General features: G+C 43.4%; 2 protein-coding genes across 2 annotated transcripts in view; one reads left to right on the plus strand and one right to left on the minus strand.

Annotated features, from left to right (window-relative positions):
* Window positions 1-25,290, minus strand: part of LOC129860120 (zinc finger protein 91-like) — a 398,291-nt gene that overhangs the window by 195,989 nt on the left and 177,012 nt on the right. The window lies entirely within an intron of this gene.
* On the plus strand, window positions 10,604-19,069 carry LOC129858872 (oocyte zinc finger protein XlCOF6-like). The gene is made up of 2 exons (XM_055928107.1): window positions 10,604-10,637; window positions 16,081-19,069. Exons 1-2 carry the CDS (start codon window positions 10,604-10,606, stop codon window positions 17,679-17,681), a joined length of 1,635 nt encoding a protein of 544 aa, XP_055784082.1. The 3' UTR covers window positions 17,682-19,069.

Consider the following 25,290-nt stretch of genomic DNA (forward strand, 5'->3'; position numbering starts at 1 on the left):
CAATTAACTAATCACTGATCATAATCTTGATGTGATTGGCCTGACTGAAACATGGCTTAAGCCTGAGGAATTTACTGTGTTAAATGAGGCCTCACCTCCTGGTTACACTAGTGACCATATCCCCTGCGCATCCCGCAAAGGCGGAGGTGTTGCTAACATTTACGATAGCAAATTTCAATTTACAAAAACAAAAACGACGTTTTTGTCTTTTGAGCTTCTAGTCATGAAATCTATGCAGCTACTCAATCACTTTTTATAGCTACTGTTTACAGGCCTCCTGGGCCATATACAGCGTTCCTCACGGAGCTCCCTGAAGTCCTATCGGACCTTGTAGTCATAGCAGATAATATTCAAATTTTTGGTGACTTTAATATTCACATGGAAAAGTCCACAGACCCACTCCAAAAGGCTTTCGGAGCCATCATCGACTCAGTGGGTTTTGTCCAACATGTCTCCGGACCTACTCACTGCCACAGTCATACTCTGGACCTAGTTTTGTCCCATGATATAAATGTTGTGGATCTTAATTTATGTTTTTCCTCATAATCCTGGACTATTGGACCACCATTTTATTACGTTTGCAATCGCAACAAATAATCTGCTCAGACTCCAACCAAGAATCATCAAAAGTCGTGCTATAAATTCTCAGACAACCCAAAGATTCTTTGATGCCCTTTCAGACTCCCTCTGCCTACCCAAGGACGCCAGAGGAAAAAAATCAGTTAACCCCCTAACTGAGGACCTCAATTTAACCTTGCGCAATACCCTAGATGCAGTCGCACCCCTAAAAACTAAAATTATTTGTCATAAGAAACTAGCTCCCTGGTATACAGAAAATACCCGAGCTCTGAAGCAAGCTTCCAGAAAATTTTTACGGAAATGGCGCCACACCAAACTGGAAGTCTTCCGACTAGCTTGGAAAGACAGTACCGTGCAGTATCGAAGAGCCCTCACTGCTGCTCGATCATCCTATTTTTCCAACTTAATTGAGGAAAATAAGAACAATCCAACATTTATTTTTGATACTGTCGCAAAGCTAACTAAAAAGCAGCATTCCCCAAGAGAGGATGGCTTTCACTTCAGCAGTAATAAATTCATGAACTTCTTTGAGGAAAAGATCATGATCATTAGAAAGCAAATTACGGACTCCTCTTTAAATCTGCGTATTCCTCCAAAGCTCAGTTGTCCGGAGTCTGCACAACTCTGCCAGGACCTAGGATCAAGGGAGACACTCAAGTGTTTTAGTACTATATCTATTGACACAATGATGAAAATAATCATGACCTCTAAACCTTCAAGCTTCATACTGGACCCTATTCCAACTAAACTACTGAAAGAGCTGCTTTCTGTGCTTGGCCCTGCTATGTTGAACATAGTAAACGGCTCTCTATCCACGGGATGTGTACCAAACTCACTAAAAGTGGCAGTAATAAAGCCTCTCTTGAAAAAGCCAAACCTTGACCCAGAAAATATAAAAAACTATCGGCCTATATCGAATCTCCCATTCCTCTCAACAAAAAAATGAAAAAGCTGTTGCGCAGCAACTCACTGCCTTCCTGAAGACAAACAATGTATACGAAATGCTTCGGTCTGGTTTTAGACCCCATCATAGCACTGAGACTGCACTTGTGAAGGTGGTAAATTACATTTTAATGGTGTCAGACAGAGGCTCTGCATCTGTCCTCGTGCTCCTAGACCTTAGTGCTGCCATTGATACCATCGATCACCACATTCTTTTGGAGAGATTGGAAACCCACATTGGTCTACACGGACAAGTTCTGGCCTGGTTTAGATCTTATCTGTCGGAAAGATATCAGTTTGTCTCTGTGGATGGTTTGTCCTCTGACAAATCAACTGTAAATTTCGGTGTTCCTAAAGGTTCCGTTTTAGGACTACTATTGTTTTCACTATATATTTTACCTCTTGGGGATGTCATTCGAAAACATAATGTTAACTTTCACTGCTATGCGGATGACACACAGCTGTACAATTTGATGACACATGATGAAGCCCCAAAATTGCCCTCGCTGGAAGCCTGTGTTTCAGTCAATAGGAAGTGGATGGCTGCAAATGTTCAACTTTTAAACTCGGACAAAACAGAGATGCTTGTTCTCGGTCCCAAGAAACAAAGAGATCTTCTGTTGAATCTGACAATTAATGTTGATGGTTGTACAGTCGTCTCAAATAAAACTGTGAAGGACCTTGGCGTTACTCTGGACCCTGATCTCTCTTTTGACGAACATATCAAGACTGTTTCAAGGACAGCTTTTTTCCATCTACGTAACATTGCAAAAATCAGAAATGTTCTGTCCAAAAATGATGCAGAAAAATGTATCCATGCTTTTGCCACTTCTAGGTTAGACTACTGCAATGCTCTACTTTCCGGCTACCCGGATAAAGCACTAATAATCTTCAGTTAGTGCTAAATACGGCTGCTAGAATCCTGACTGGAACCAAAAAAATGTATCATATTACTCCAGTGCTAGCCTCCCTACACTGGCTTCCTGTTATTAAGGCAAGGGCTGATTTCAAGGTTTTACTGCTAACCTACAAAGCATTACGTGGGCTTGCTCCTACCTATCTTTCCGAGTTGGTCCTGCCGTACATACCTACACGTACGCTACGGTCACAAGACGCAGGCCACCTAATTGTCCCTAGAATTTCTAAGCAAACAGCTGGAGGCAGGGCTTTCTCCTATAGAGCTCCATTTTTATGGAATGGTCTGCCTACCCATGTGAGAGATGCAGACTCGGTCTCAACCTTTAAGTCTTTATTGAAGACTCATCTCCTCAGTAGGTCCTATGATTGAGTGTAGTCTGGGCCAGGAGTGTGAAGGTGAACGGAAAGGCACTGGAGCAACGAACCGCCCTTGCTGTCTCTGCCTGGCCGGTTCCTCTCTCTCCACTGGGATTCTCTGCCTCTAACCCTATTACAGGGGCTGAGTCACTGGCTTACTGGTGCTCTTCCATGCCGTCCCTAGGAGGGGTGCGTCACTTGAGTGGGTTGAGTCACTGACGTGGTCTTCCTGTCTGGGTTGGTGCCCCCCCCTTGGGTTGTGCTGTGGCGGAGATCTTTGTGGGCTATACTCGGCCTCGTCTCAGGATGGTAAGTTGGTGGTTGAATATATCCCTCTAGTGGTGTGGGGGCTGTGCTTTGGCAAAGTGGGTGGGGTTATATCCTGCCTGTTTGGCCCTGTCCGGGGGTATCATCGGATGGGGCAACAGTGTCTCATGACCCCTCCTGTCTCAGCCTCCAGTATTTATGCTGCAGTAGTTTGTGTCGGGGGGCTAGGGTCAGTCTGTTATATCTGGAGTATTTCTCCTGTCTTATCCGGTGTCCTGTGTGAATTTAAGTATGCTCTCTTTAATTCTCTCTTTCTTTCTTTCTCTCTCTCAGAGGACCTGAGCCATAGGACCATGCCTCAGGACTACCTGGCATGATGACTCCTTGCTGTCCCCAATTCACCTGGCCGTGCTGCTGCTCCAGTTTCAACTGTTCTGCCTGCGCCTTTGGTACCCTGACCTGTTCACCGGATGTGCTACCTGTCCCAGACCTGCTGTTTTCAACTCTCTAGAGACAGCAGGAGCGGTAGAGATACTCTCAATGATCGGCTATGAAAAGCCTTCTGACATTTACTCCTGAGGTGCTGACCATTTGCACCCTCGACAACTACTGTGATTATTAATATTTGACCATGTTGGTCATTTATGAACATTTGAACATCTTGGTCATGTTCTGTTATAATCTCCACCCGGCGCAGCCAGAAGAGGACTGGCTACCCCTCATAGCCTGGTTCCTCTCTAGGTTTCTTCCTAGGTTTTGGCCTTTCTAGGGAGTTTTTCCTAGCCACCGTGCTTCTACACCTGCATTGCGTGCTGTTTGGGGTTTTAGGCTGGGTTTCTGTACAGCACTTTGTGGCATCAGCTGATGTAAGAAGGGCTTTATAAATACATTTGATTTGATCTTACATACAGGACTTCAAGTTGTAAAATAGTGAACTACTCCTTTAATGGAGTGGTAGGCTCTATGAAAGGCATGTTTCACCCCCCAAAAATTTATTTTGTTCATTAGTACACTGCAATCACGTTTTCAAGAACTTTCAGTACAAAGCAAAAAGTGTCATGATGATGATGATGATAATAATGATATGAAAATGACAAATGACAATTGCATCATCAGACTGTTTTGCTGTGTACTGCAGTGTACCCTAATCCTGGCCCAGGGGACCCAAAGGGGAGTGCTTTTTTGTTTTTGCCCTAACACTCACACACTGGATTCAACTAAACAACTCAAGCCTTTGAATTGAATAAGGTATGAGAGTGGTAGTGCAAAAACATACATGTACACCCCTTTGGGACCAGGGTTGGGGAACACTGCTGTACTGAAAGTCCTCCATCTTCAGAACTTCACTGCTGACGTGCACATTATTGGGATTGTATACAGGGTGAAGAAACCAAGGTGGACATTTGTAATTTGATTGAACTATCCCTTAAATTACAGTTCCTTTGGAGTTACATTTAGTTAGAGGTGCATTTGCTCTCAGCATGTGTTATAAATAAACATTAATTTATTTTATAAAGAAAACGGCTTTTGTCATCTCTTAAATGTTGTTTACCTTTGTACTTTAGTTTACACCACTGAGGAGGCGGCGACGGCAGCAGTAGTAGCAACTACCGCCTTCTCGTGGCATGGGATCGGGCCATCCCAATGATCCCGGAATGCACGGAAGGTTGCACTGTGGTAGTGGGGGAACAGGAAGTTCCCGGCAGGCGTGCACCATTCTTCAGAATAAAGAAAGCGCCAGAACGGAGCAGTCAAGAAGATAACCTTTGTTTGTGTCCGTTTCAATTTACTACTACAGGTATGTAATAGCGCGTTTAAACTTTACAATATCGAAAGAACATGTCATTCCATGCTAGGTAACAAATCCATTAGGTATTATCACGTTTGGTAAAGGTTTGATGTGTAATTTCTGTGTCAAACCGAGTGAAGAACGTGGTAAACTATTTTACAAGTCACATAGCTAGAGACTTTGGGTTTGTCTGAGTGGATGTACATATTTTTCTCAAGGTAATTTCATAAAGAATCCATTTATTTGAGATTTCTTTGTTGCATGTTATTGGTTTTGTGTAAAATTGACGAGCTGGTAAAATGGCGGCGCCCGCTCGGTCTGTTACTGTAGTGTGAACGGGAAATACAATTGTTTTTTGATTGAAAAAATACAATGAAGACGCGGTTGTTAAGGAAAATAGTAACAGTGCTGCCTAAACAAACAGTGACCTTGTAATGTACTACATGGTTTTTGAGTAATTTTATGTGAATTTAGGAAATCTACTATAAAGTGCTCTTACGTTGTGTCCTTTGTGTCTAATGTGAATTAATGAATGTTTTCAAATCACAATTTATTTGTCACATGCGTCGATTACACCATGTATAGACCTTAAAGTGAAATGCTTACTTACAAGGCCTTAACCAACAGTGCAGTTTTAAGAAAATACCTTAAAGTAAGAGAGAAGGATAATTAAAGAGCAGCACTAAATAACAATAGCGGGCAATATACAGGGGGTACCTGAACAGAGTCAATGTGCGGGGGGCACCGGTGTCGAGATAATTATGTACATGTAGGTAGAGTTATTAAAGAGGCTATGCATAGATAAAAGTAGTAGCACCAGTGGGTGGTGGTGGGGGGGCAAATGCAAATAGTCTGGGTAGCCATTTGATTAGCTGTTCAGGAGTCTTCCTTGCACCACACAGTCAGGTCTCTGACCTCTTCCCTATAAGCTTTCTCATCATTGTCGGTGATCAGGCCCACCACTGTTGTGTCATCAGCAAACTTAATGGTGGTATTGGAGTCGTGCCTGGCCGTACAGTCATGAGTGAACAGTGAGTACAGGAGGGGACTGGGTACACACCCCGGAGGGGCCCCCGCGTTGAGGATCAGTATAGTGGATGTGTTGTTACCTACCCTTGCCACTTGGGGGCGGCCTGTCAGGAAGTCCAGGGTCCATTTGCAGAGGGAGGTGTTTAGTCCCAGGGTCCTTAGCTTAGTGATGCGCTTTGAGGGCACTATGGTGTTGAACGCTGAGCTGTAGTCAATGAATAGCATTCTCACGTAGGTGTTCCTTTTGTCCAGGTGAGAAAGGGCAGTGTGGAGTGGAATAAAGATTGCATCATCTGTGGATCTTTTGGTGCAGTATGCAAATTGGAGTGGGTCTAGGGTTTCTGGGATAATGCTGTTGTGAGCCATGACCAGCCTTTCGAAGCATTTCACTGCTACAAATCAAGTTTATTTTATATAGCCCTTCGTACATCAGCTAATATCTCGAAGTGCTGTACAGAAACCCAGCCTAAAACCCCAAACAGCAAGCAATGCAGGTGTAGAAGCACGGTGGCTAGGAAAAACTCCCTAGAAAGACCAAAACCTAGGAAGAAACCTAGAGAGGAACCAGGCTATGAGGGGTGGCCAGTCCTCTTCTGGCTGTGCCGGGTGGAGATTATAACAGAACATGGCCAAGATGTTCAAAATGTTCATAAATGACCAACATGGTCAAATAATAATCAGGAATAAATGTCAGTTGGCTTTTCATAGCCGATCATTAAGAGTTTGAAAACAGCAGGTCTGGGACAGGTATGGGTTCCATAACCGCAGGCAGAACAGTTGAAACTGGAACAACAGCAAGGCCAGGTGGACTGGGGACAGCAAGGAGTCATCATGCCCGGTAGTCCTGACGTATGGTCCTAGGGCTCAGGTCCTCCGAGAGAGAGAAAGAAAGAGAGAAGGAGAGAATTAGAGAGAGCCAAGATGTTCAAAATGTTCATAAATAATAATCAGGAATAAATGTCAGTTGGCTTTTCATAGCCGATCATTAAGAGTTGAAAACAGCAGGTCTGGGACAGGTAGGGGTTCCATAACCGCAGGCAGAACAGTTGAAACTGGAACAGCAGCAAGGCCAGGTGGACTGGGGACAGCAAGGAGTCATCATGCCCGGTAGTCCTGACGTATGGTCCTAGGACTCAGGTCCTCCGAGAGAGAGAAAGAAAGAGAGAAGGAGAGAATTAGAGAGAGCATACTTAAATTCACACAGGACACTGGATAAGACAGGAGAAGTACTCCAGATACAACCAACTGACCCTAGCCCCCCGACACAAACTACTGCAGCATAAATACTGGAGGCTGAGACAGGAGGGGTCAGGAGACACTGTGGCCCCATACGAAGAAACCCTCGGACAGGGCCAAACAGGAAGGATATAACCCCACCCACTTTGCCAAAGCACAGCCCCCGCACCACTAGAGGGAAATCTTCAACCACCAACTTACAATCCTGAGACAAGGCCGAGTATAGCCCACAAAGATCTCCACCACAGCACAAACCAAGGGGGGGCGCCAACCCAGACAGGAAGATCACGTCAGTAACTCAACCCACTCAAGTGACGCACCCCTCCTAGGGACGGCATGAAAGAGCACCAGTAAGCCAGTGACTCAGCCCCTGTAATAGGGTTAGAGGCAGAGAATCCCATTGGAGAGAGGGGAACCGGCCAGGCAGAGACAGCAAGGGCGGTTCGTTGCTCCAGAGCCTTTCCGTTCACCTTCACACTCCTGGGCCAGACTACACTCAATCATATGACCTACTGAAGAGATAAGTCTTCAGTAAAGACTTAAAGGTTGAGACCGAGTCTGCGTCTCTCACATGGGTAGGCAGACCATTCCATAAAAATGGAGATCTATAGGAGAAAGCCCTGCCTCCAGCTGTTTGCTTAGAAATTCTAGGGACAATTAGGAGGCCTGCGTCTTGTGACCGTAGCGTACGTGTAGGTATGTACGGCAGGACCAACTCGGAAAGATAGGTAGGAGCAAGCCCATGTAACGCTTTATAGGTTAACAGTAAAACCTTGAAATCAGCCCTTGCCTTAACAGGAAGCCAGTGTAGGGAAGCTAGCACTGGAGTAATATGATCAAATTTCTTGGTTCTAGTCAGGATTCTAGCAGCCGTATTTAGCACTAACTGAAGTTTATTTAGTGCTTTATCCGGGTAGCCGGAAAGTAAAGCATTGCAGTAGTCTAACCTAGAAGTAACAAATGCATGGATTAATTTTTCTGCGTCATTTTTGGACAGAAAATTTCAGATTTTTGCAATGTTACATAGATGGAAAAAAGCTGTCCTTGAAACAGTCTTGATATGTTCGTCAAAAGAGAGATCAGGGTCAAGAGTAACGCCGAGGTCCTTCACAGTTTTATTTGAGACGACTTTACAACCATCAAGATTAATTGTCAGATTTAACAGAAGATCTCTTTGTTTCTTGGGACCTAGAACAAGCATCTCTGTTTTGTCCGAGTTTAAAAGTAGAAAGTTTTCAGCCATCCACTTCCTTATGTCTGAAACACAGGCTTCTAGCGAGGGCAATTTTGGGGCTTCACCATGTTTCATTGAAATGTACAGCTGTGTGTCATCCGCATAGCAGTGAAAGTTAACATTATGTTTTCGAATAACATCCCCAAGAGGTAAAATATATATAGTGAAAACAATAGTGGTCCTAAAACGGAACCTTGAGGAACACCGAAATGTACAGTTGATTTGTCAGAGGACAAACCATTCACAGAGACAAACTGATATCTTTCCGACAGATAAGATCTAAACCAGGCCAGAACTTGTCCGTGTAGACCAATTTGGGTTTCCAGTCTCTCCAAAAGAATGTGGTGATCGATGGTGTCAAAGGCAGCACTAAGGTCTAGTAGCACGAGGACAGATGCAGAGCCTCGGTCTGACGCCATTAAAAGGTCATTTACCACCTTCACAAGTGCAGTCTCAGTGCTATGATGGGGTCTAAAACCAGACTGAAGCATTTCGTATACATGGTTTGTCTTCAGGAAGGCAGTGAGTTGCTGCGCAACAGCTTTTTCAAAATTTTTTGAGAGGAATGGAAGATTCGATATAGGCCGATAGTTTTTTATATTTTCCGGGTCAAGGTTTGGCTTTTTCAAGAGAGGCTTTATTACTGCCACTTTTAGTGAGTTTGGTACACATCCGGTGGATAGAGAGCCGTTTATTATGTTCAACATAGGAGGGCCAAGCACATGAAGCAGCTCTTTCGTGACTGCTACGGGTCGGTAGTCATTTAGGCAGGTTACCTTAGTGTTCTTGGGCACAGGGACTATGGTGGTCTGCTTGAAACATGTTGGTATTACAGACTCAGACAGGGAGAGGTTGAAAATGTCAGTCAAGACACTTGCCAGTTGGTCAGCGCATGCTTGGAGTACACGTCCTGGTAATCCGTCTGGCCCAGTGGCCTTGTGAATGTTGACCTGTTTTAAGGTCTTACTCACATCGGCTGCGGAGAGCATGATCACACAGTCGTCTGGAACAGCTGATGCTCTCATGCATGTTTCATTGTTCCTTGCCTCAAAGCGAGCATAGAAGTTATTTAGCTCGTCTGGTAGGCTCGTGTCACTGGGCAGCTCTCGGCTGTGCTTCCCTTTTGTAGTCTGTAATAGTTTGCAAACCCTGCCACATCCGACGAGCGTTGGAGCCGGTGTAGTACGATTCGATCTTTGTCCTGATGTTAGTCCTGTATTTGTTGTCAATGCTGAGCTACCTGATCTACTGAAATGAGATCAGTGCTTGATTTGGACAGGAGCTCACCGGAGCAGAGTACTTACATTTCTACTGCTTGAGATCATGTTCCTCTTATAGAATATTAACTCAATAAATATATACGTTACCGGCACCCAAAATGAGCACAGGCACCTATTTCAGTCCAAGTCAAGCACTGAATTAGATAATTGAACAAGAAATATAATATATTTCAAGGGAATAAAGTGCCTGAACTGTGTGTCTTTTTTGCTTTATTACTACAGGCCGACTCAGATTAAGTCTGAGGCCGTTAACATCAACAGTGGGGACAAACCCAGCCTGCCACTCTCCTTCCACACTGAGTAGAAACCTACAGTCACTGGGTGCTGATTGTGACAGTGGAGCCCAGTTTGCACTGCAGGATCCAGAGATGGCATCAGTGAAGCTGGAAGACTGCAGTCAAACACTGAAGCTGAATGTCAACATGAAAGATGAAGAAGAGGAGGAGAAGATTGGGAAATCTGTTTCTCATGGTAAGAGCAGGTTCTATCTAACTAAGTTTGTTGTTCATTTCAACTTCCCACTGTGTATGAAAAGTTGGTGTAGAACTGTTTCAATGAGAAAGTAGATGTTATTTCATGCTACTGAGGCTTGTATGGTTTGACACCAGTATTGTCAGCATTTGTTTTATTCACTGGGCTATCTGGAGTTCTCGAGTATTTTATTTATTTTTTATTTCACCTTTATTTAACCAGGTAGGCCAGTTGAGAACAAGTTCTCATTTACAACTGCGACCTGGCCAAGATAAAGCAAAGCAGTGCGACACAAACAACAACACAGTGACACATGGGATAAACAAACATACAGTCAATAACACAATAGAAAAATCTATATGCAGTGTGTGCAAATGAGGTAAGGCAATAAATAGGCTGTAGTGGCGAAGTAATTACAATTTAGCAATTAAACACTGGAGTGATAGATGTGCAGAAGATGAATGTGCAAGTAGAGATACTGGGGTGCAAAGGAGCAAAAAAATGAATAACCGTTTGTGGATGATGTACTTGGATGGTGAGCTGCTCTGACAGCTGATGCTTAAAGTTATTGAGGGAGATATGTCTCCAGCTTCAGTGATTTTTGCAATTCGTTCCAGTCATTGGCTGCTTTTCCTTCCAGTTCTCTTCTGCCAAAGGAGGAATTGGCTTTGGTGGTGACCAGTGAAATATACCTGCTGGAGCGTGTGCTATGTGTGGGTGCTGCTATGGTGACCAGTGAGCTGAGAAGGCGGGGCTTTACCTAGCAAAGACTTATAGATGACCTGGAGCCAGTGGGTTTGGCGACGAATATGAAGCGATGGCCAGCCAACGAGAGCATACAGGTCGCAGTGGTGGGTAGTATATGGGGCTTTGGTGACAAAATGGATGGCACTGTGATAGACTGCATCCAATTTGTTGAGTAGAGTGTTGGAGGCTATTTTGTAAATGACATTGCCGAAGTCAAGGATCAATAGGATAGTCAGTTTTACGAGGGTATGTTTGGCAGCATGAGTGAAGGATGCTTTGTTGTGAAATAGGAAGTCGATTCTAGATTTAATTTTGGAATGGGGATGTTTAATGTGAGTCTGGAAGGAGAGTTTACAGTCTAACCAGACACCTAGGTATTTGTAATTGTCAACATATTCTAAGTCAGAACCGTCAGCGATCGGTTGAAGAGCATGCATTTAGTTTTACTTGCATTTAAGAGCAGTTGGAGGCCACGGAAGGAGAGTTGTATGGCATTGAAGCTCGTCTGGAGGTTAGTTAACACAGTGTCCAAAGAAGGGCCAGAGGTATACAGAATGGTGTTGTCTGCATAGAGGTGGATCAGAGAATCACCAGCAGCAAGAGCGACATCATTGATTTATACAGAGAAAAGAGTCGTCCCGAGAATTGAACCCTGTGGCACCCCCCTCAGCGTGGCTGAGGTGCACCCATGACCAGCTCGGAAACCAGATTGCATAGTGGAGAAGGTACGGTGGCATTCGAAATGGTCGGTGATCTGTTTGTTAACTTGGCTTTCAAAGACCTTAGAAAGGCAAGGTAGGATAGATATAGGTCTGTAATAGTTTGGGTCTAGAGTGTCTCCCCCTTTGAAGAGGGGGATGACTGCGGCAGCTTTCCAATCTTTGGGGATCTCAGACGATATGAAAGAGGTTGAACAGGCTAGTAATAGAGGTTTCAACAATTGCGGTGGATAATTTTAGAAAGGGATGGTCTAGATTGTCTAGCCCGGATGAATCGTAGGGGTCAAGATTTTGCAGCTCTTTCAGAACATCAGCTATCTGGATTTACGTGAAGGAGAAATGGGGGAGGCTTGGGAAAGTTGCTGTGGGGGGTGCAGGGCTGTTGACTGGGGTAGGGGTTGCCAAGTGGTAACAGATTTAAAGAAGTGAAGTAGACAAACTGCTAGTGTTTTTAAAAGTTCTATGAGTGAGGGAAAAGCAGCCAACAAGTGCTCAGCATATGTGGGAACTCCTTCAAGACTGTTTTATTCCCCTTTTTTATTGTACAGCCTACTGACATGAATACATACACTACCAGCCTACTGATATGAATACATACACTACCGTTCAAAAGTTTGGGGTCACATTGAAATGTCCTTGTTTTGAAAGAAAAGCACTTTTCTGTCAAATAAAATATAAAATTGATCAGAAAAACAGTGTAGACATTGTTAATGTTGCAAATGACTATTGAGGCTGGAAACTGCTTTAAAAAAATATATATTTATTTTTATATTGAATATCTACATACAGTGGGGAGAACAAGTATTTGATACACTGCCGATTTTGCAGGTTTTCCTACTTACAAAGCATGTAGAGGTCTGTAATTATTATCATAGGTACACTTCAACTATGAGAGACGGAATCTAAAACAAAAATCCAGAAAATCACATTGTATGATTTTTAAGTAATTAATTTGCATTTTATTGCATGACATAAGTATTTGATACATCAGAAAAGCAGAACTTAATATTTGGTACAGAAACCTTTGTTTGCAATTACAGAGATCATACAATTCCTGTAGTTCTTGACTAGGTTTGCACACACTGCAGCAGGGATTTTGGCCCACTCCTCCCTACAGATCTTCTCCAGATCCTTCAGGTTTCGGGGCTGTCGCTGGGCAATACGGACTTTCAGCTCCCTCCAAAGATTTTCTATTGGGTTCAGGTCTGGAGACTGGCTAGGCCACTCCAGGACCTTGAGATGCTTCTTACGGAGCCACTCCTTAGTTGCCATGGCTGTGTGCTTCGTGTCGTTGTCATGCTGGAAGACCCAGCCACGACCCATCTTCAATGCTCTTACTGAGGGAAGGAGGTTGTTGGCCAAGATCTCGCGATACATGGCCCCATCCATCCTCCCCTCAATACGGTGCAGTCGTCCTGTCCCCTTTGCAGAAAAGCATCCCCAAAGAATGATGTTTCCACCTCCATGCTTCACGGTTGGGATGGTGTTCTTGGGGTTGTACTCATACTTCTTCTTCCTCCAAACACGGCGAGTGGAGTTAGACCAAAAAGCTCTATTTTTGTCTCATCAGACCACATGACCTTCTCCCATTCCTCCTCTGGATCATCCATATGGTCATTGGCAAACTTCAGACAGGCCTGGACATGCACTGGCTTAAGCAGGGGGACCTTGCGTGCGCTGCAGGATTTTAATCCATGACGGCGTAGTGTGTTACTAATGGTTTTCTTTGAGACTGTGGTCCCAGCTCTCTTCAGGTCATTGACCAGGTCCTGCCGTGTAGTTCTGGGCTGATCCCTCACCTTCCTCATGATCATTGATGCCCCACGAGGTGAAATCTTGCATGGAGCCCCAGACCGAGGGTGATTGACCGTCATCTTGAACTTCTTCCATTTTCTAATAATTGCGCCAACAGTTGTTTCCTTCTCACCAAGCTGCTTGCCTATTGTCCTGTAGCCCATCCCAGCCTTGTGCAGGTCTACAATTTTATCCCTGATGTCCTTACACAGCTCTCTGGTCTTGGCCATTGTGGAGAGGTTGGAATCTGTTTGATTGTGTGTGGACAGGTGTCTTTTATACAGGTAACGAGTTCAAACAGGTGCAGTTAATACAGGTAATGAGTGGAGAACAGGAGGGCTTCTTAAAGAAAAACTAACAGGTCTGTGAGAGCCGGAATTCTTACTGGTTGGTAGGTGATCAAATACTTATGTCATGCAATAAAATGCAAATTAATTATTTAAAAATCATACAATATGATTTTCTGGATTTTTGTTTTAGATTCCGTCTCTCACAGTTGAAGTGTACCTATGATAAAAATTACAGACCTCTACATGCTTTGTAAGTAGGAAAACCTGCAAAATCGGCAGTGTATCAAATACTTGTTCTCCCCACTGTAGGTGTACCGAGGCCCATAATCAGCAACCATCACTCCTGTGTTCCAATGTAATGTTGTGTTAGCTAATCCAAGTGTATCATTTGAAAAAATGGTTTTGTAATGATCAATTAGCCTTTTTTAAATGATAAACTTGGATTAGCTAACACAACGTGCCATTGGAACACAGGAGTGATGGTTGCTGGTAATGGGCCTCTGTACGCCTATGTAGATATTCCATAAAAAATCAGCCATTTCCAGCCACGATAGTCATTTACAACATTAACAATGTCGACACTATTTCGGATCAATTTGATATTTTATTTTACTTTTTTTATTTTTTTATTTTTTTTATTTTTCAAAACAAGGACATTTATAAGTGACCTTTTTTTAAATGTAGTGTATGTCACCCGGTACAGCCAGAAGAGGACCTGGTTCCTCTAAGTTTATTCCTAGGTTCCTGCTTTCTAGGAAGTTTGTCATAACCACTGTGCTTCTACATCTGCATTGCTTGCTCTTTTATGGTTTTAGGCTGGATCTCTGTAAAGCACTTTGACAACTGCTGATGTAAAAAGGGCTTCGTAAAATACATTTGATATGTACAGTACCAGTCAAAAGTTTGGACACACCTACTCATTCAAGGGTTTTTCTTTCTGCATTGTAGAATAATAGTGAAGACATCAAAACTATGAAACAACATATATGGAATCGTGTAGTAACCAAATAAGTGTTAAACAAATCAATATATTTGAGATTCTTCAAAGTAGCCACCCTTTGCCTTGACAGCTTTGCAAACTCTTGGCATTCTCTAAACCAGCTTCATACGGTAGTCACCCAGAATGCATTTCAACTAACAGGAGTGCCGTCGTAAAAGTTAATTTCGGAAATATCTTTCCTTAATGGGTTTGAGCCAAACAGTTGTGTTGTGACAAGGTAGGGGTGGTATACAGAAGAGAGCCCTATTTGTTAAAAAAACAAGTTCATATTATGGCAAGAACAGCTCAAATAAGCAAAGAGAAACAACATTCCATCATTACTTTAAGACCTGAAGCTCAGTCAATGGAACATTTCAATAACTTTGACAGTTTCTTCAAGTGCAGTCGCAAAACCATCAAGCGCTATGATGAAACTGGCTTTCGTGAGGATCGCCACAGGAATGGAAGACCCAGAGTTACCTCTGCTGCAGGGGATAAGTTCATTAGAGTTACCAGCCTCAGAAATTGCAGGCCAAATAAATGCTTCAGAGTTCAAGTAACAGACGCATCAACTGTTCAGAGGAGACTGTGTGACTCGGGCCTTCATGGTCGGATTGATGCAAAGAAACCACTACTAAAACACACCAATAAGAAGAGACTTGCTTGGGCTAAGAAACACGAGCAATGGAAATTAGACCTGTGGAAATCTGTCCTGTGGTCGGATGAGTCCAAATTTCAGATTTTTGCTTTTAACCGCCGTGTCTTTGTGAGACGCAGAGTAGGTGACTGGATGATCTCCGCATGTGTATTTCCTACCGTGGAGCATGGAGGAGGTGTGACTTTGTGGGGATGCTTTGCTGGTGACACTGTCTGATTTACTTATAATTCAAGGCACATGTAACCAGCATGGCTACCACAGCATTCTGCAGCGATACGCCATTCCAGCTGGTTTGGGCTTAGTGGGACTCATTTGTTTTTCAACAAGATGACCCAACACACCTCCAGGCTGTGTAAGGGCTATTTGACCAAGAAGGAGAGTGATGGAGTGCTGTATCAGATGACCTGGCCTCCACAATCACCAGACCGTAACCCAATTGAGATGGTTTAGGATGAGTTGGATTGCAGAGTGAAGGAAAAGCAGCTTGCTCAGCATATGTGTGAACTTCAAGACCGTTGGAAAAGCATTCCTGGTGAAGCTGGTTGATAGAGTGCCAAGACTGTGCCAAGCTGTCAAGGCAAGGGGTGAATACTTTGAACAATCTAAAATACAAGCTATTTTGATTTAACACTTTTTGGGGGTGGGGTTACTACATGATTCCATATGTGTAATACCATAGTTTTGATGTTTCACTATTATTATTCAATGTAGAAAATAGTAAAAATGAAGAAAAACCCTTGAATGAGTAGGTGTGTCAACTTCTGACTGGTACTGTATATTACACCAACTGACTGGTTCTTCTGATGTTCACACAGGAGATGATGTTGAGACATTCTCTACATCCAGAGAGCAACAGCAGGAAGATCACAGAGCTAAGAGGTCTCACCACTGCCCACATTGTGAGGAGATTTTTCCAGTTATATCAAAGCTAAAAAAACACCAAAAAATACATACAGGAGAGACTCTGTATTCCTGCACTGACTGTGGGAAGAGATTCACAACACCAGCTCCGCTAAAAGTTCATCAGAGAACACACAAAGGAGAGAAGCCTTACTCCTGCTCTGACTGTGGAAAGAGTTTCTCTCAACTGCGTCACCTAAAACAACATGAACGTATACACACAGGAGAGAAGCCTTACTCCTGCTCTGACTGTGGGGCGAATTTCTCTCAACTGGGCCACTTAAAACGTCATCAAGGTATACATAAAGGAGAGAAGCCTTACTCCTGCTCTGACTGTAGAAAGAGTTTCTCCCTCTCGAGCTACCTAAAACAACATGAACGTATACACAGAGGAGAGAAGCCTTACTTTTGCTCTGACTGTGGAAAATGCTTCATAACATCAATTGTTCTAAAAGTTCACCGGAGAACACACACTGGAGAAAGGCCTTACTTCTGCTCTGACTGTGGAAAAGGCTTCACAACATCATCTGAGCTAAAAGTTCACCAGAGAACACACACAGGAGAGAAGCCTTACTCTTGCTCTGACTGTGGAAAAGGCTTCACAACATCATCTGAGCTAAAAGTTCATCAGAGAACACACACAGGAGAGAAGCCTTACTCCTGCTCTGACTGTGGAAAATGCTTCACAGCATCAGGTCAGCTAAAAGTTCATCAGAGAACACACACAGGAGAGAAGCCTTACTCCTGCTCTGACTGTGGAAAGAGTTTCTCTCAACTGCATCACCTAAAACAACATGAACGTATACACACAGGAGAGAAGCCTTACTCCTGCTCTGACTGTGGGGCGAATTTCTCTCAACTGGGCTACTTAAAACGTCACCAAGCTATACATAAAGGAGAGAAGCCTTACTCCTGCTCTGACTGTAGGAAGAGCTTCTCTCAACTGGGCTACTTAAAACGTCACCAAGGTATACATAAAGGAGAGAAGCCTTACTCCTGCTCTGACTGTAGAAAGAGTTTCTCCCTCTCGAGCTACCTAAAACAACATGAACGTATACACAGAGGAGAGAAGCCTTACTTTTGCTCTGACTGTGGAAAATGCTTCATAACATCAACTGTTCTAAAAGTTCACCGGAGAACACACACAGGAGAGAAGCCTTACTCCTGCTCTGACTGTAGGGCGAGTTTCTCTCAATCGAGCCACCTAAAACAACATGAACGTATACACACAGGAGAGAAGCCTTACTCCTGCTCTGACTGTGGAAAATGCTTCACACAATCATCTGAGCTAAAAGTTCACCAGAGAACACACACAGGAGAGAAGCCTTACTTCTGCTCTGACTGTGGGGCGAGTTTCTCTCAATCGGGCCACCTAAAACAACATGAACGTATACATACAGGAGAGAAGCCTTACTCTTGCTCTGACTGTAGGAAGAGTTTCTCTCAAATGGGCCAGTTAAAAAGACACCAAGGTATACATAATGGACAGTAGCCTTACTCCTGCTCTGACTGTGGAAAATGTTTTAAATCATCAACTGAGCTAAATGGTCATCGGTCATTCGTTACCTCTTTCATGCCCTGCCTCCAGTCCACTTACCGATATCTGAACAAGAGAGCCTCATCAAAATTGCAACAAGCGGTTCTGTGAAAATTGAATTTAATCAGAAGCTACTGACAGATTTCTGGATTGGGCTGCGCTCAGAGTATCCTGCCTTGTCAAATCGCGCTGTTAAGACACTGATGCCCTTTGCAACCACGTACCTATGTGAGGGTGGATTCGTGGCCCTCACTAGTATACAAACTAAATACAGGCACAGACTGTGTGTGGAAAAGGATTTAAGACCGACTCTCTCCAATACAATCCAACATTGCAGAGTTATGTGCATCCTTTCAAGCACACCCTTCTCATTAAATTGTGAGTTATTCACAATTTTCAATGAGCAAGTAAGGTTTTATATGTAAGATGGCTAAATAAAGAGCAAAATTGATTATTGTTATTTGTGCCCTTGTCCTATAAGAGCTCTTTGTCACAACCAGGCTTGTGGGAAGTGACAAACTCAAGCCTGTGTGACAGGCTAACAATATTTGAGAGTGCGCAGACCCTGGTGCTAGAGGGGGGACGCAGCTGGAGGTTGAATGTTTGAAGGGTTACGGGACTATAAACATTTTAGGAACCGCTGGTCTAGATAATCCCAGTTCCTGCTGTGTCATGCTGATGGGAAGACTAGGGTATGGAGAACCATGAGTGCATGCACCCATGCCGTGTGTCAGCATTGCAGGGTGGTGGTGATGGTGTAGGGTGTGTTTTCATGGCACACATTGGGCCCCTTGATAAAAGTGGAGCAACGTTTTAATGCCACAGGATGTCTAAACATCATTGCCAATCAGGTGCATCCCTTTATGGCAGCAATGTATCCAGCTGCAAATGTATGTTTTCAGCAGGATTATGCCACAAGGCTTGTCCAGGAATGGTTCCATGGGAACCATGACAGGGAATTCAGCTTACTGCAGTGGCCTGCCGAGTCACCAGATCTCAATCCAATTGTGCATCTGTGGGAGGAGATGGAAGGAGCTATTCAGAGTAGAGATCCACTCCCAGCCAACTTGACACAGTTGTAGGAAGCATTGGAGTCAACATGGGCCAGCATCCCTGTGGAACACACTCAATATTAGGAAACTGTTTCTCATGTTTTGTACACTCCGTGTATATCAGATAAAGATAGTGTGATGATCTGTTGTTAGGCATTAGTTTGGGTGGATTATTTTATATTACTAAACAAGCTATGAATCAACTACTTGTGTTTATTGATCTGGTGGCAGGCAGCCTAACGGTTAAGAATGTTGGGCCAGTAACATAAAGGTTGCTGGTTTGAATCCTGAGCCAACTAGGTGAATAATCTGTCATTGTGCCCTTGAGCAAGGCAATTAACCCTTATTTGTCCTGTAAGTCTCTCTGGATAAGAACATCTGCTAAATGACAAGAATGTAATGAAAATAATGTTTGTACATGAATTCGTGCTGGGAAACCACTTTTTCCTCATGTGTATAATTAAATGAAATAAACTGTTTGAAGTGTATTACTGTATATACAATACACAACATTACCACTTTGTTGACTCTGGTCAGAGGTACAGGACCATAGTAAACTAGACTATGTAGCTGCTGTTGTTAGTAGCCTACAGTTTCCATGTAATACAGCATGTCAGATCCCTAATGATTAGGTGTACAGGCTGCTACATTTATGGTTGTGTCTGTCGGCAGTGATGTGTTATCAGGCTGAATAACTACCAGAGGGAAGTAGAGAGCGCGCCTTGAGCTTTGTGCGTTGTGCCCGGCCCGCCCGACATGGTCAAGAGAGGCAGAGAACCTGCAGCAGCACTCTGATGTGAAGAACAGCCCTTACAAAAATGTAGGATTGTAGTACAATGAAGAGAAAAAAGTAGCATGGTATTTTCTTGGGATGGTAGTGACCAAAAACAATATGTTTTCATTGTACTAGAGGCCTAGGAACATAGAAGAAACTGCCAGATGTGTCATAATAGCCTGGAAGTAAAGCTGCACTGGGAGACACATTTGAAATGGAATACATTGAATACATGCAGCAGGGTGGAACAATCACAGTAAAACATTATTTTAATGTATTGTCGGAAGGGCTGTGGTCACCATTCATGTAATACATTAAATATATACAGCAGATGGTATTGGGGAGCTATTTCATAGGGTTTTCACAGGTACATTATTTACTCATTTCAATCTTATACCAACCAACCCTATGGTTGGTGTGACTGTTATGGACAGAGCAGACCATCTGATATGCCCTTACATTTTAATTCCAGGTTGCATATTACAATATTTAAGAGGACCAGTGCTTCTACAATGAAACACATCTCACATCTGTGCTGTTTGAGAGAGATGTTGTTAGACTACATTGTATCATTGTTTCCTCTTCTGAGGGCACTGGTGGGGAACAACATTTCAATTCACATAGACAATGAGTATTTCAAGTTTAGCACTATATCCACACGTTTTAATTATCTGTTTGATGATGAAGGGGGAGATTGAATTAAGCAATGAGGCCCAAGGAGGTGTGGTATATGGCCAATATACGATGGCTAAGGGCTGTTCTTCTCGTTGAACTGGTTACCAATGTAATTAGATCAGTAAAAGTTAATGTTTTGTCATACCCAGCCAATCAGCATTCAGGGCTCGAACCACCCAGATTAGAATTTGCAATTTTGGTTGACAACTAGGTTTGGCCTCCAGTCAATTTGTTGCTGAGTTAGTAGCTAGTCTGCAGGCCAGAACATAATTAGCCTATTAACAAATAGCCTATAGCTGCCCAATTCATAGTCCTGCACAGTGTAGGCTACAATGCACATTTAACACGTGGTTAGTGGGATAAACAATTCAATGACCATAACATAATAATCTCTATCTGATTACAGTGGTAAAATCACCAATATCTGTATTAATAGTCCTACCTGTTCTATTACAATATATTCATCGTATTTCTCCAATGCTAAATCAGTGTGTTTTGTTTGCATCGACACTGTCGCTGTTTGCAAAGAGTTCAATCTGAGATGTCATTATGAATGTAAGCATGGTACGTTCAGAAGTAGATGTTCCACCCCAGACATGAAGCTGAATTCTGATGCAGAAAGGAAGGTGGGCCTATGGAGTGAACACCCTGTGTGTTTTACAGTGGTGATTTTAGCATGTACATATTTTATTGTTATTTAACCTTAATTTAACTAGGCGGTTCTTATGACTTACACAAATCCACAAGGAGTCAGTAGAAACCATTTTTGTTTTTAGCAAGTCAGCCATATCAGCTATGTTTTTTAAAAGGCATTAAATATGGCTGAATTAACTGTTTCGCTACCCGACTAAACTCTGGTGGCTGATAGCCAGGTGTAGCAGTGGTAAGGATTCACTCCATGGTGTTGAAAGGAAAGCTCAAGGTTTATGCTGGACTAACTGACATTCTGTTACAAATGGTTTACTATTCTGGATTTAGACTGTCTGCTAATTCAGGTCTAAGAAGGGGTTCAATCTATTCCTTTTGACAATGTAGGACTACTGAAACCATTGTAAGACAGACTAAGTCATGGATATAATATGTCTCTCTCTGTAAGTCATGGATATAATATGTCTCTCTGTAAGTCATGGATATAATATCTCTCTCTGTAAGTCATGGATATAATATGTCTCTCTGTAAGTCATGGATATAATATGTCTCTCTGTAAGTCATGGATATAATATGTCTCTGTAAGTCATGGATATAATATGTCTCTCTATAAGTCATGGATATAATATGTCTCTCTATAAGTCATGGATATAATATGTCTCTGTTTGTAACAACAATTATTCTCCATCACCTCCTCTCTTAAGTGTCTGTCCAACTTCTAAGCCCTGGAACCTCAGTTGACACACATCATGTCCGACCACAAAGTTTCTGGCTACAGGGGATTTCTCATCACCAGTTCTGATGTTGCTCCTGTGCTCTGTAATACAAACTTTCAATTCCCTTTTAAACGTTCCAACATCATAATAGCCACATGGGCACATCAAGAAATATACCACAAGTGTTGTTTGACAGGAAATTCTACCCGACATACATTTTCTTTCCGGTATGAGGGTGAAGGAAGAAATCCACCTTGGTCATTACATTACAGTTGTCACAATGACAAGAGGGTGGATAGGAAATGCTGAGGGGGAACATATTCATCTGCTCCTACCAGACTGTCCCTCAGGTTTCTAGTATGTTTATCTGCTCCTACCAGACTGTCCCTCTGGTTTCTAGCATGTTTATCTGTTCCTACCAGACTGCCCCTCAGGTTTCTAGTATGTTTATCTGCTCCTACCAGACGGTCCCTCAGGTTTCTAGTATGTTTATCTGCTCCTACCAGACTGTCCCTCAGGTTTCTAGTATGTTTATCTGCTCCTACCAGACGGTCCCTTAGGTTTCTAGTATGTTTATCTGCTCCTACCAGACTGTCCCTCAGGTTTCTAGTATGTTTATCTGCTCCTACCAGACTGTCCCTCAGGTTTCTAGTATGTTTATCTGCTCCTACCAGACTGTCCCTCAGGTTTCTAACATGTTTATCTGCTCCTACCAGACGGTCCCTCAGGTTTCTAGTATGTTTATCTGCTCCTACCAGACTGTCCCTCAGGTTTCTAACATGTTTATCTGTTCCTACCAGACTGTCCCTCAGGTTTCTAGTATGTTTATCTGCTCCTACCAGACTGTCCCTCAGGTTTCTAGTATGTTTATCTGCTCCTACCAGACTGTCCCTCAGGTTTCTAGTATGTTTATCTGTTCCTACCAGACTGTCCCTCAGGTTTCTAGTATGTTTATCTGCTCCTACCAGACTGTCCCTCAGGTTTCTAGTATGTTTATCTGCTCCTACCAGACTGTCCCTCAGGTTTCTAGCATGTTTATCTGCTCCTACCAGACTGTCCCTCAGGTTTGTAGTATGTTTATCTGCTCCTACCAGACTGTCCCTCAGGTTTGTAGTATGTTTATCTGCTCCTACCAGACTGTCCCTCAGGTTTCTAGTATGTTTATCTGCTCCTACCAGACTGTCCCTCAGGTTTCTAGCATGTTTATCTGCTCCTACCAGGCTGTCCCTCAGGTTTCTAGCATGTTTAAAAGAGAATCAAGAGATATTCTGAAAAGCCCGGCCCACAGAGGGGTACCAGTCCTAAATAGAAGTCAGAGATCAACCTCCTGGTCCTCCCCTGTGGATGCCACACCCCCTCCCGTTGTTACTGTGTGTATGAACACATTTTGAACAGCACAGCTTCCTAAAATGCTGTGGTGCTTACTAACACAATAGGAAAGGTTGTGGTAGATGTGGGCCATCACAGGTGAGTTCACAGCTCTTACACTCTGAACATTCATATCAACAACTCACCCTGAAATGGACCATCAATACCAGAGTTCTAGAAGGCTATTTACATAATCAACTGGACATTTCAACACCCTGACCCTCATTATGGTCCTAAGCATATATTGTTTATCTGGCTACTGTTTAAAATGCTAACTTTGTAGCATGTGTGGCACAAATCTGTTGCAAGTCAATGGTATGTATACAGTCACAGTGAAAGCCTGCTTACTTTACCCTTGACCTGCCAAATATAGTCTGTTTTGCAGGGCTAACTTACGCAATTCTTTCATTTCCCCATTTAATTATTCCAGGGCATTTCGAGTAGCATTGCCAATTTTCTCTCTGTGTCTAGAGATGTCTGGAATTTGATCTAACGCACATGCAACTTCATACCCAGGAAAAACCACTGCAAAGAACCTGGAGGCCGGTGCCTGAGTGTGAGTGATGTCAGCTAGAGAACTCTTATTTCTCCTCATTCCAGGAGGTCTGTAGTCTGTGAACAAAGCCTGCAGATCCCTGTCATTATTCTGAACGGTTCTTATAGCTGTCACCACAAACCCTACAGTACATGTCCCTCCCCAGTTCCATTGAATGCTATAGTAAGCCATTTTTCCACACAACCAATAGGTTCCATTCGGAGCTCCTCTGAAAGGGATAATAACATTATAGACTGAAATACCATAACTAACTTTATCAGGTTCCCCAGTGTCGGCATTGTTAACAGTTAACTTAGAGGTATTGGATCCATTGTAATACATTGTACAATTACATTCTAGTTCACCCAAATGATTTCTTCGGTTCTCCTCTAATACAGCAAGGGGCTGTCATCACTCCTGCTACTGAAATAGGTGGAAGTAAAGTATTATCTGGCCTAGCAAACGACGGTGGGCCTGTGTGGTTGTACAATGCAGAGAATGTCAAATCAGATCAAATCAAATTTTATTTGTCACATACACATGGTTAGCAGATGTTAATGCGAGTGTAGCGAAATGCTTGTGCTTCTAGTTCCGACAATGCAGTAATAACCAACAAGTAATCTAACCTAACAATTCCACAACTACTACCTTATACACACAAGTGTAAAGGGATAAAGAATATGTACATAAAGATATATGAATGAGTGATGGTACAGAACGGCATAGGCAAGATGCAGTAGATGGTATAGAGTACAGTATATACATATGAGATGAGTAATGTAGGGTATGTAAACATTATATTAAGTGGCATTGTTTAAAGTGGCTAGTGGTACATTTTTACATAATTTCCATCAATTCCCATTATTAAAGTGGCTGGAGTTGAGTCAGTATGTTGGCAGCGGCCGCTAAATGTTAGTGGTGGCTGTTTTACAGTCTGATGGCCTTGAGATAGAAGCTGTTTTTCAGTCTCTCGGTCCCTGCTTTGATGCACCTGTACTGACCTCGCCTTCTGGATGATAGCGGGGTGAACAGGCAGTGGCTTGGGTGGTTGTTGTCCTTGATGATCTTTATGGCCTTCCTGTGACATCGGGTGGTGTAGGTGTCCTGGAGGGCAGGTAGTTTGCCCCCGGTGATGCGTTCTGCAGACCTCACTACCCTCTGGAGAGCCTTACGGTTGTGGGCGGAGCAGTTGCCGTACCAGGCGGTGATACAGCCCGACAGGATGCTCTCGATTGTGCATCTGTAGAAGTTTGTGAGTGCTTTTGGTGACAAGCCGAATTTCTTCAGCCTCCTGAGGTTGAAGAGGCGCTGCTGCGCCTTCTTCACAACGCTGTCTGTGTGGGTGGACCAATTCAGTTTGTCCGTAATGTGTACACCGAGGAACTTAAAACTTTCCACCTTCTCCACTACTGACCCGTCGATGTGGATAGGGGGGTGCTCCCTCTGCTGTTTCCTGAAGTCCACAATCATCTCCTTTGTTTTGTTGACATTGAGTGTGAGGTTATTTTCCTGACACCACACTCCGAGGGCCCTCACCTCCTCCCTGTAGGCCGTCTCGTCGTTGTTGGTAATCAAGCCTACCACTGTAGTGTCATCCGCAAACTTGACGATTGAGTTGGAGTCGTGCATGGCCACGAAGTCGTGGGTGAACAGGGAGTACAGGAGAGGGCTCAGAACGCACCCTTGTGGGGCCCCAGTGTTGAGGATCAGCGGGGTGGAGATGTTGTTACCTACCCTCACCACCTGGGGGCGGCCCGTCAGGAAGTCCAGGACCCAGTTGCACAGGGCGGGGTCG

This window comes from Salvelinus fontinalis, chromosome 7 (assembly GCF_029448725.1).
Source record: "Salvelinus fontinalis isolate EN_2023a chromosome 7, ASM2944872v1, whole genome shotgun sequence".
NCBI classification, from domain to species: Eukaryota; Metazoa; Chordata; class Actinopteri; order Salmoniformes; family Salmonidae; genus Salvelinus; species Salvelinus fontinalis.

Bases quoted from the DNA above. Each gene is read 5' to 3' on its own strand.
- LOC129858872 (XM_055928107.1), top strand. From the start codon at position 10,604: ATGAATAACCGTTTGTGGATGATGTACTTGGATG. The intron at 10,638-16,080 runs GTGAGCTGCTCT...TACACCAACTGA, and splicing joins GTGGATGATGTACTTGGATG to CTGGTTCTTCTGATGTTCAC.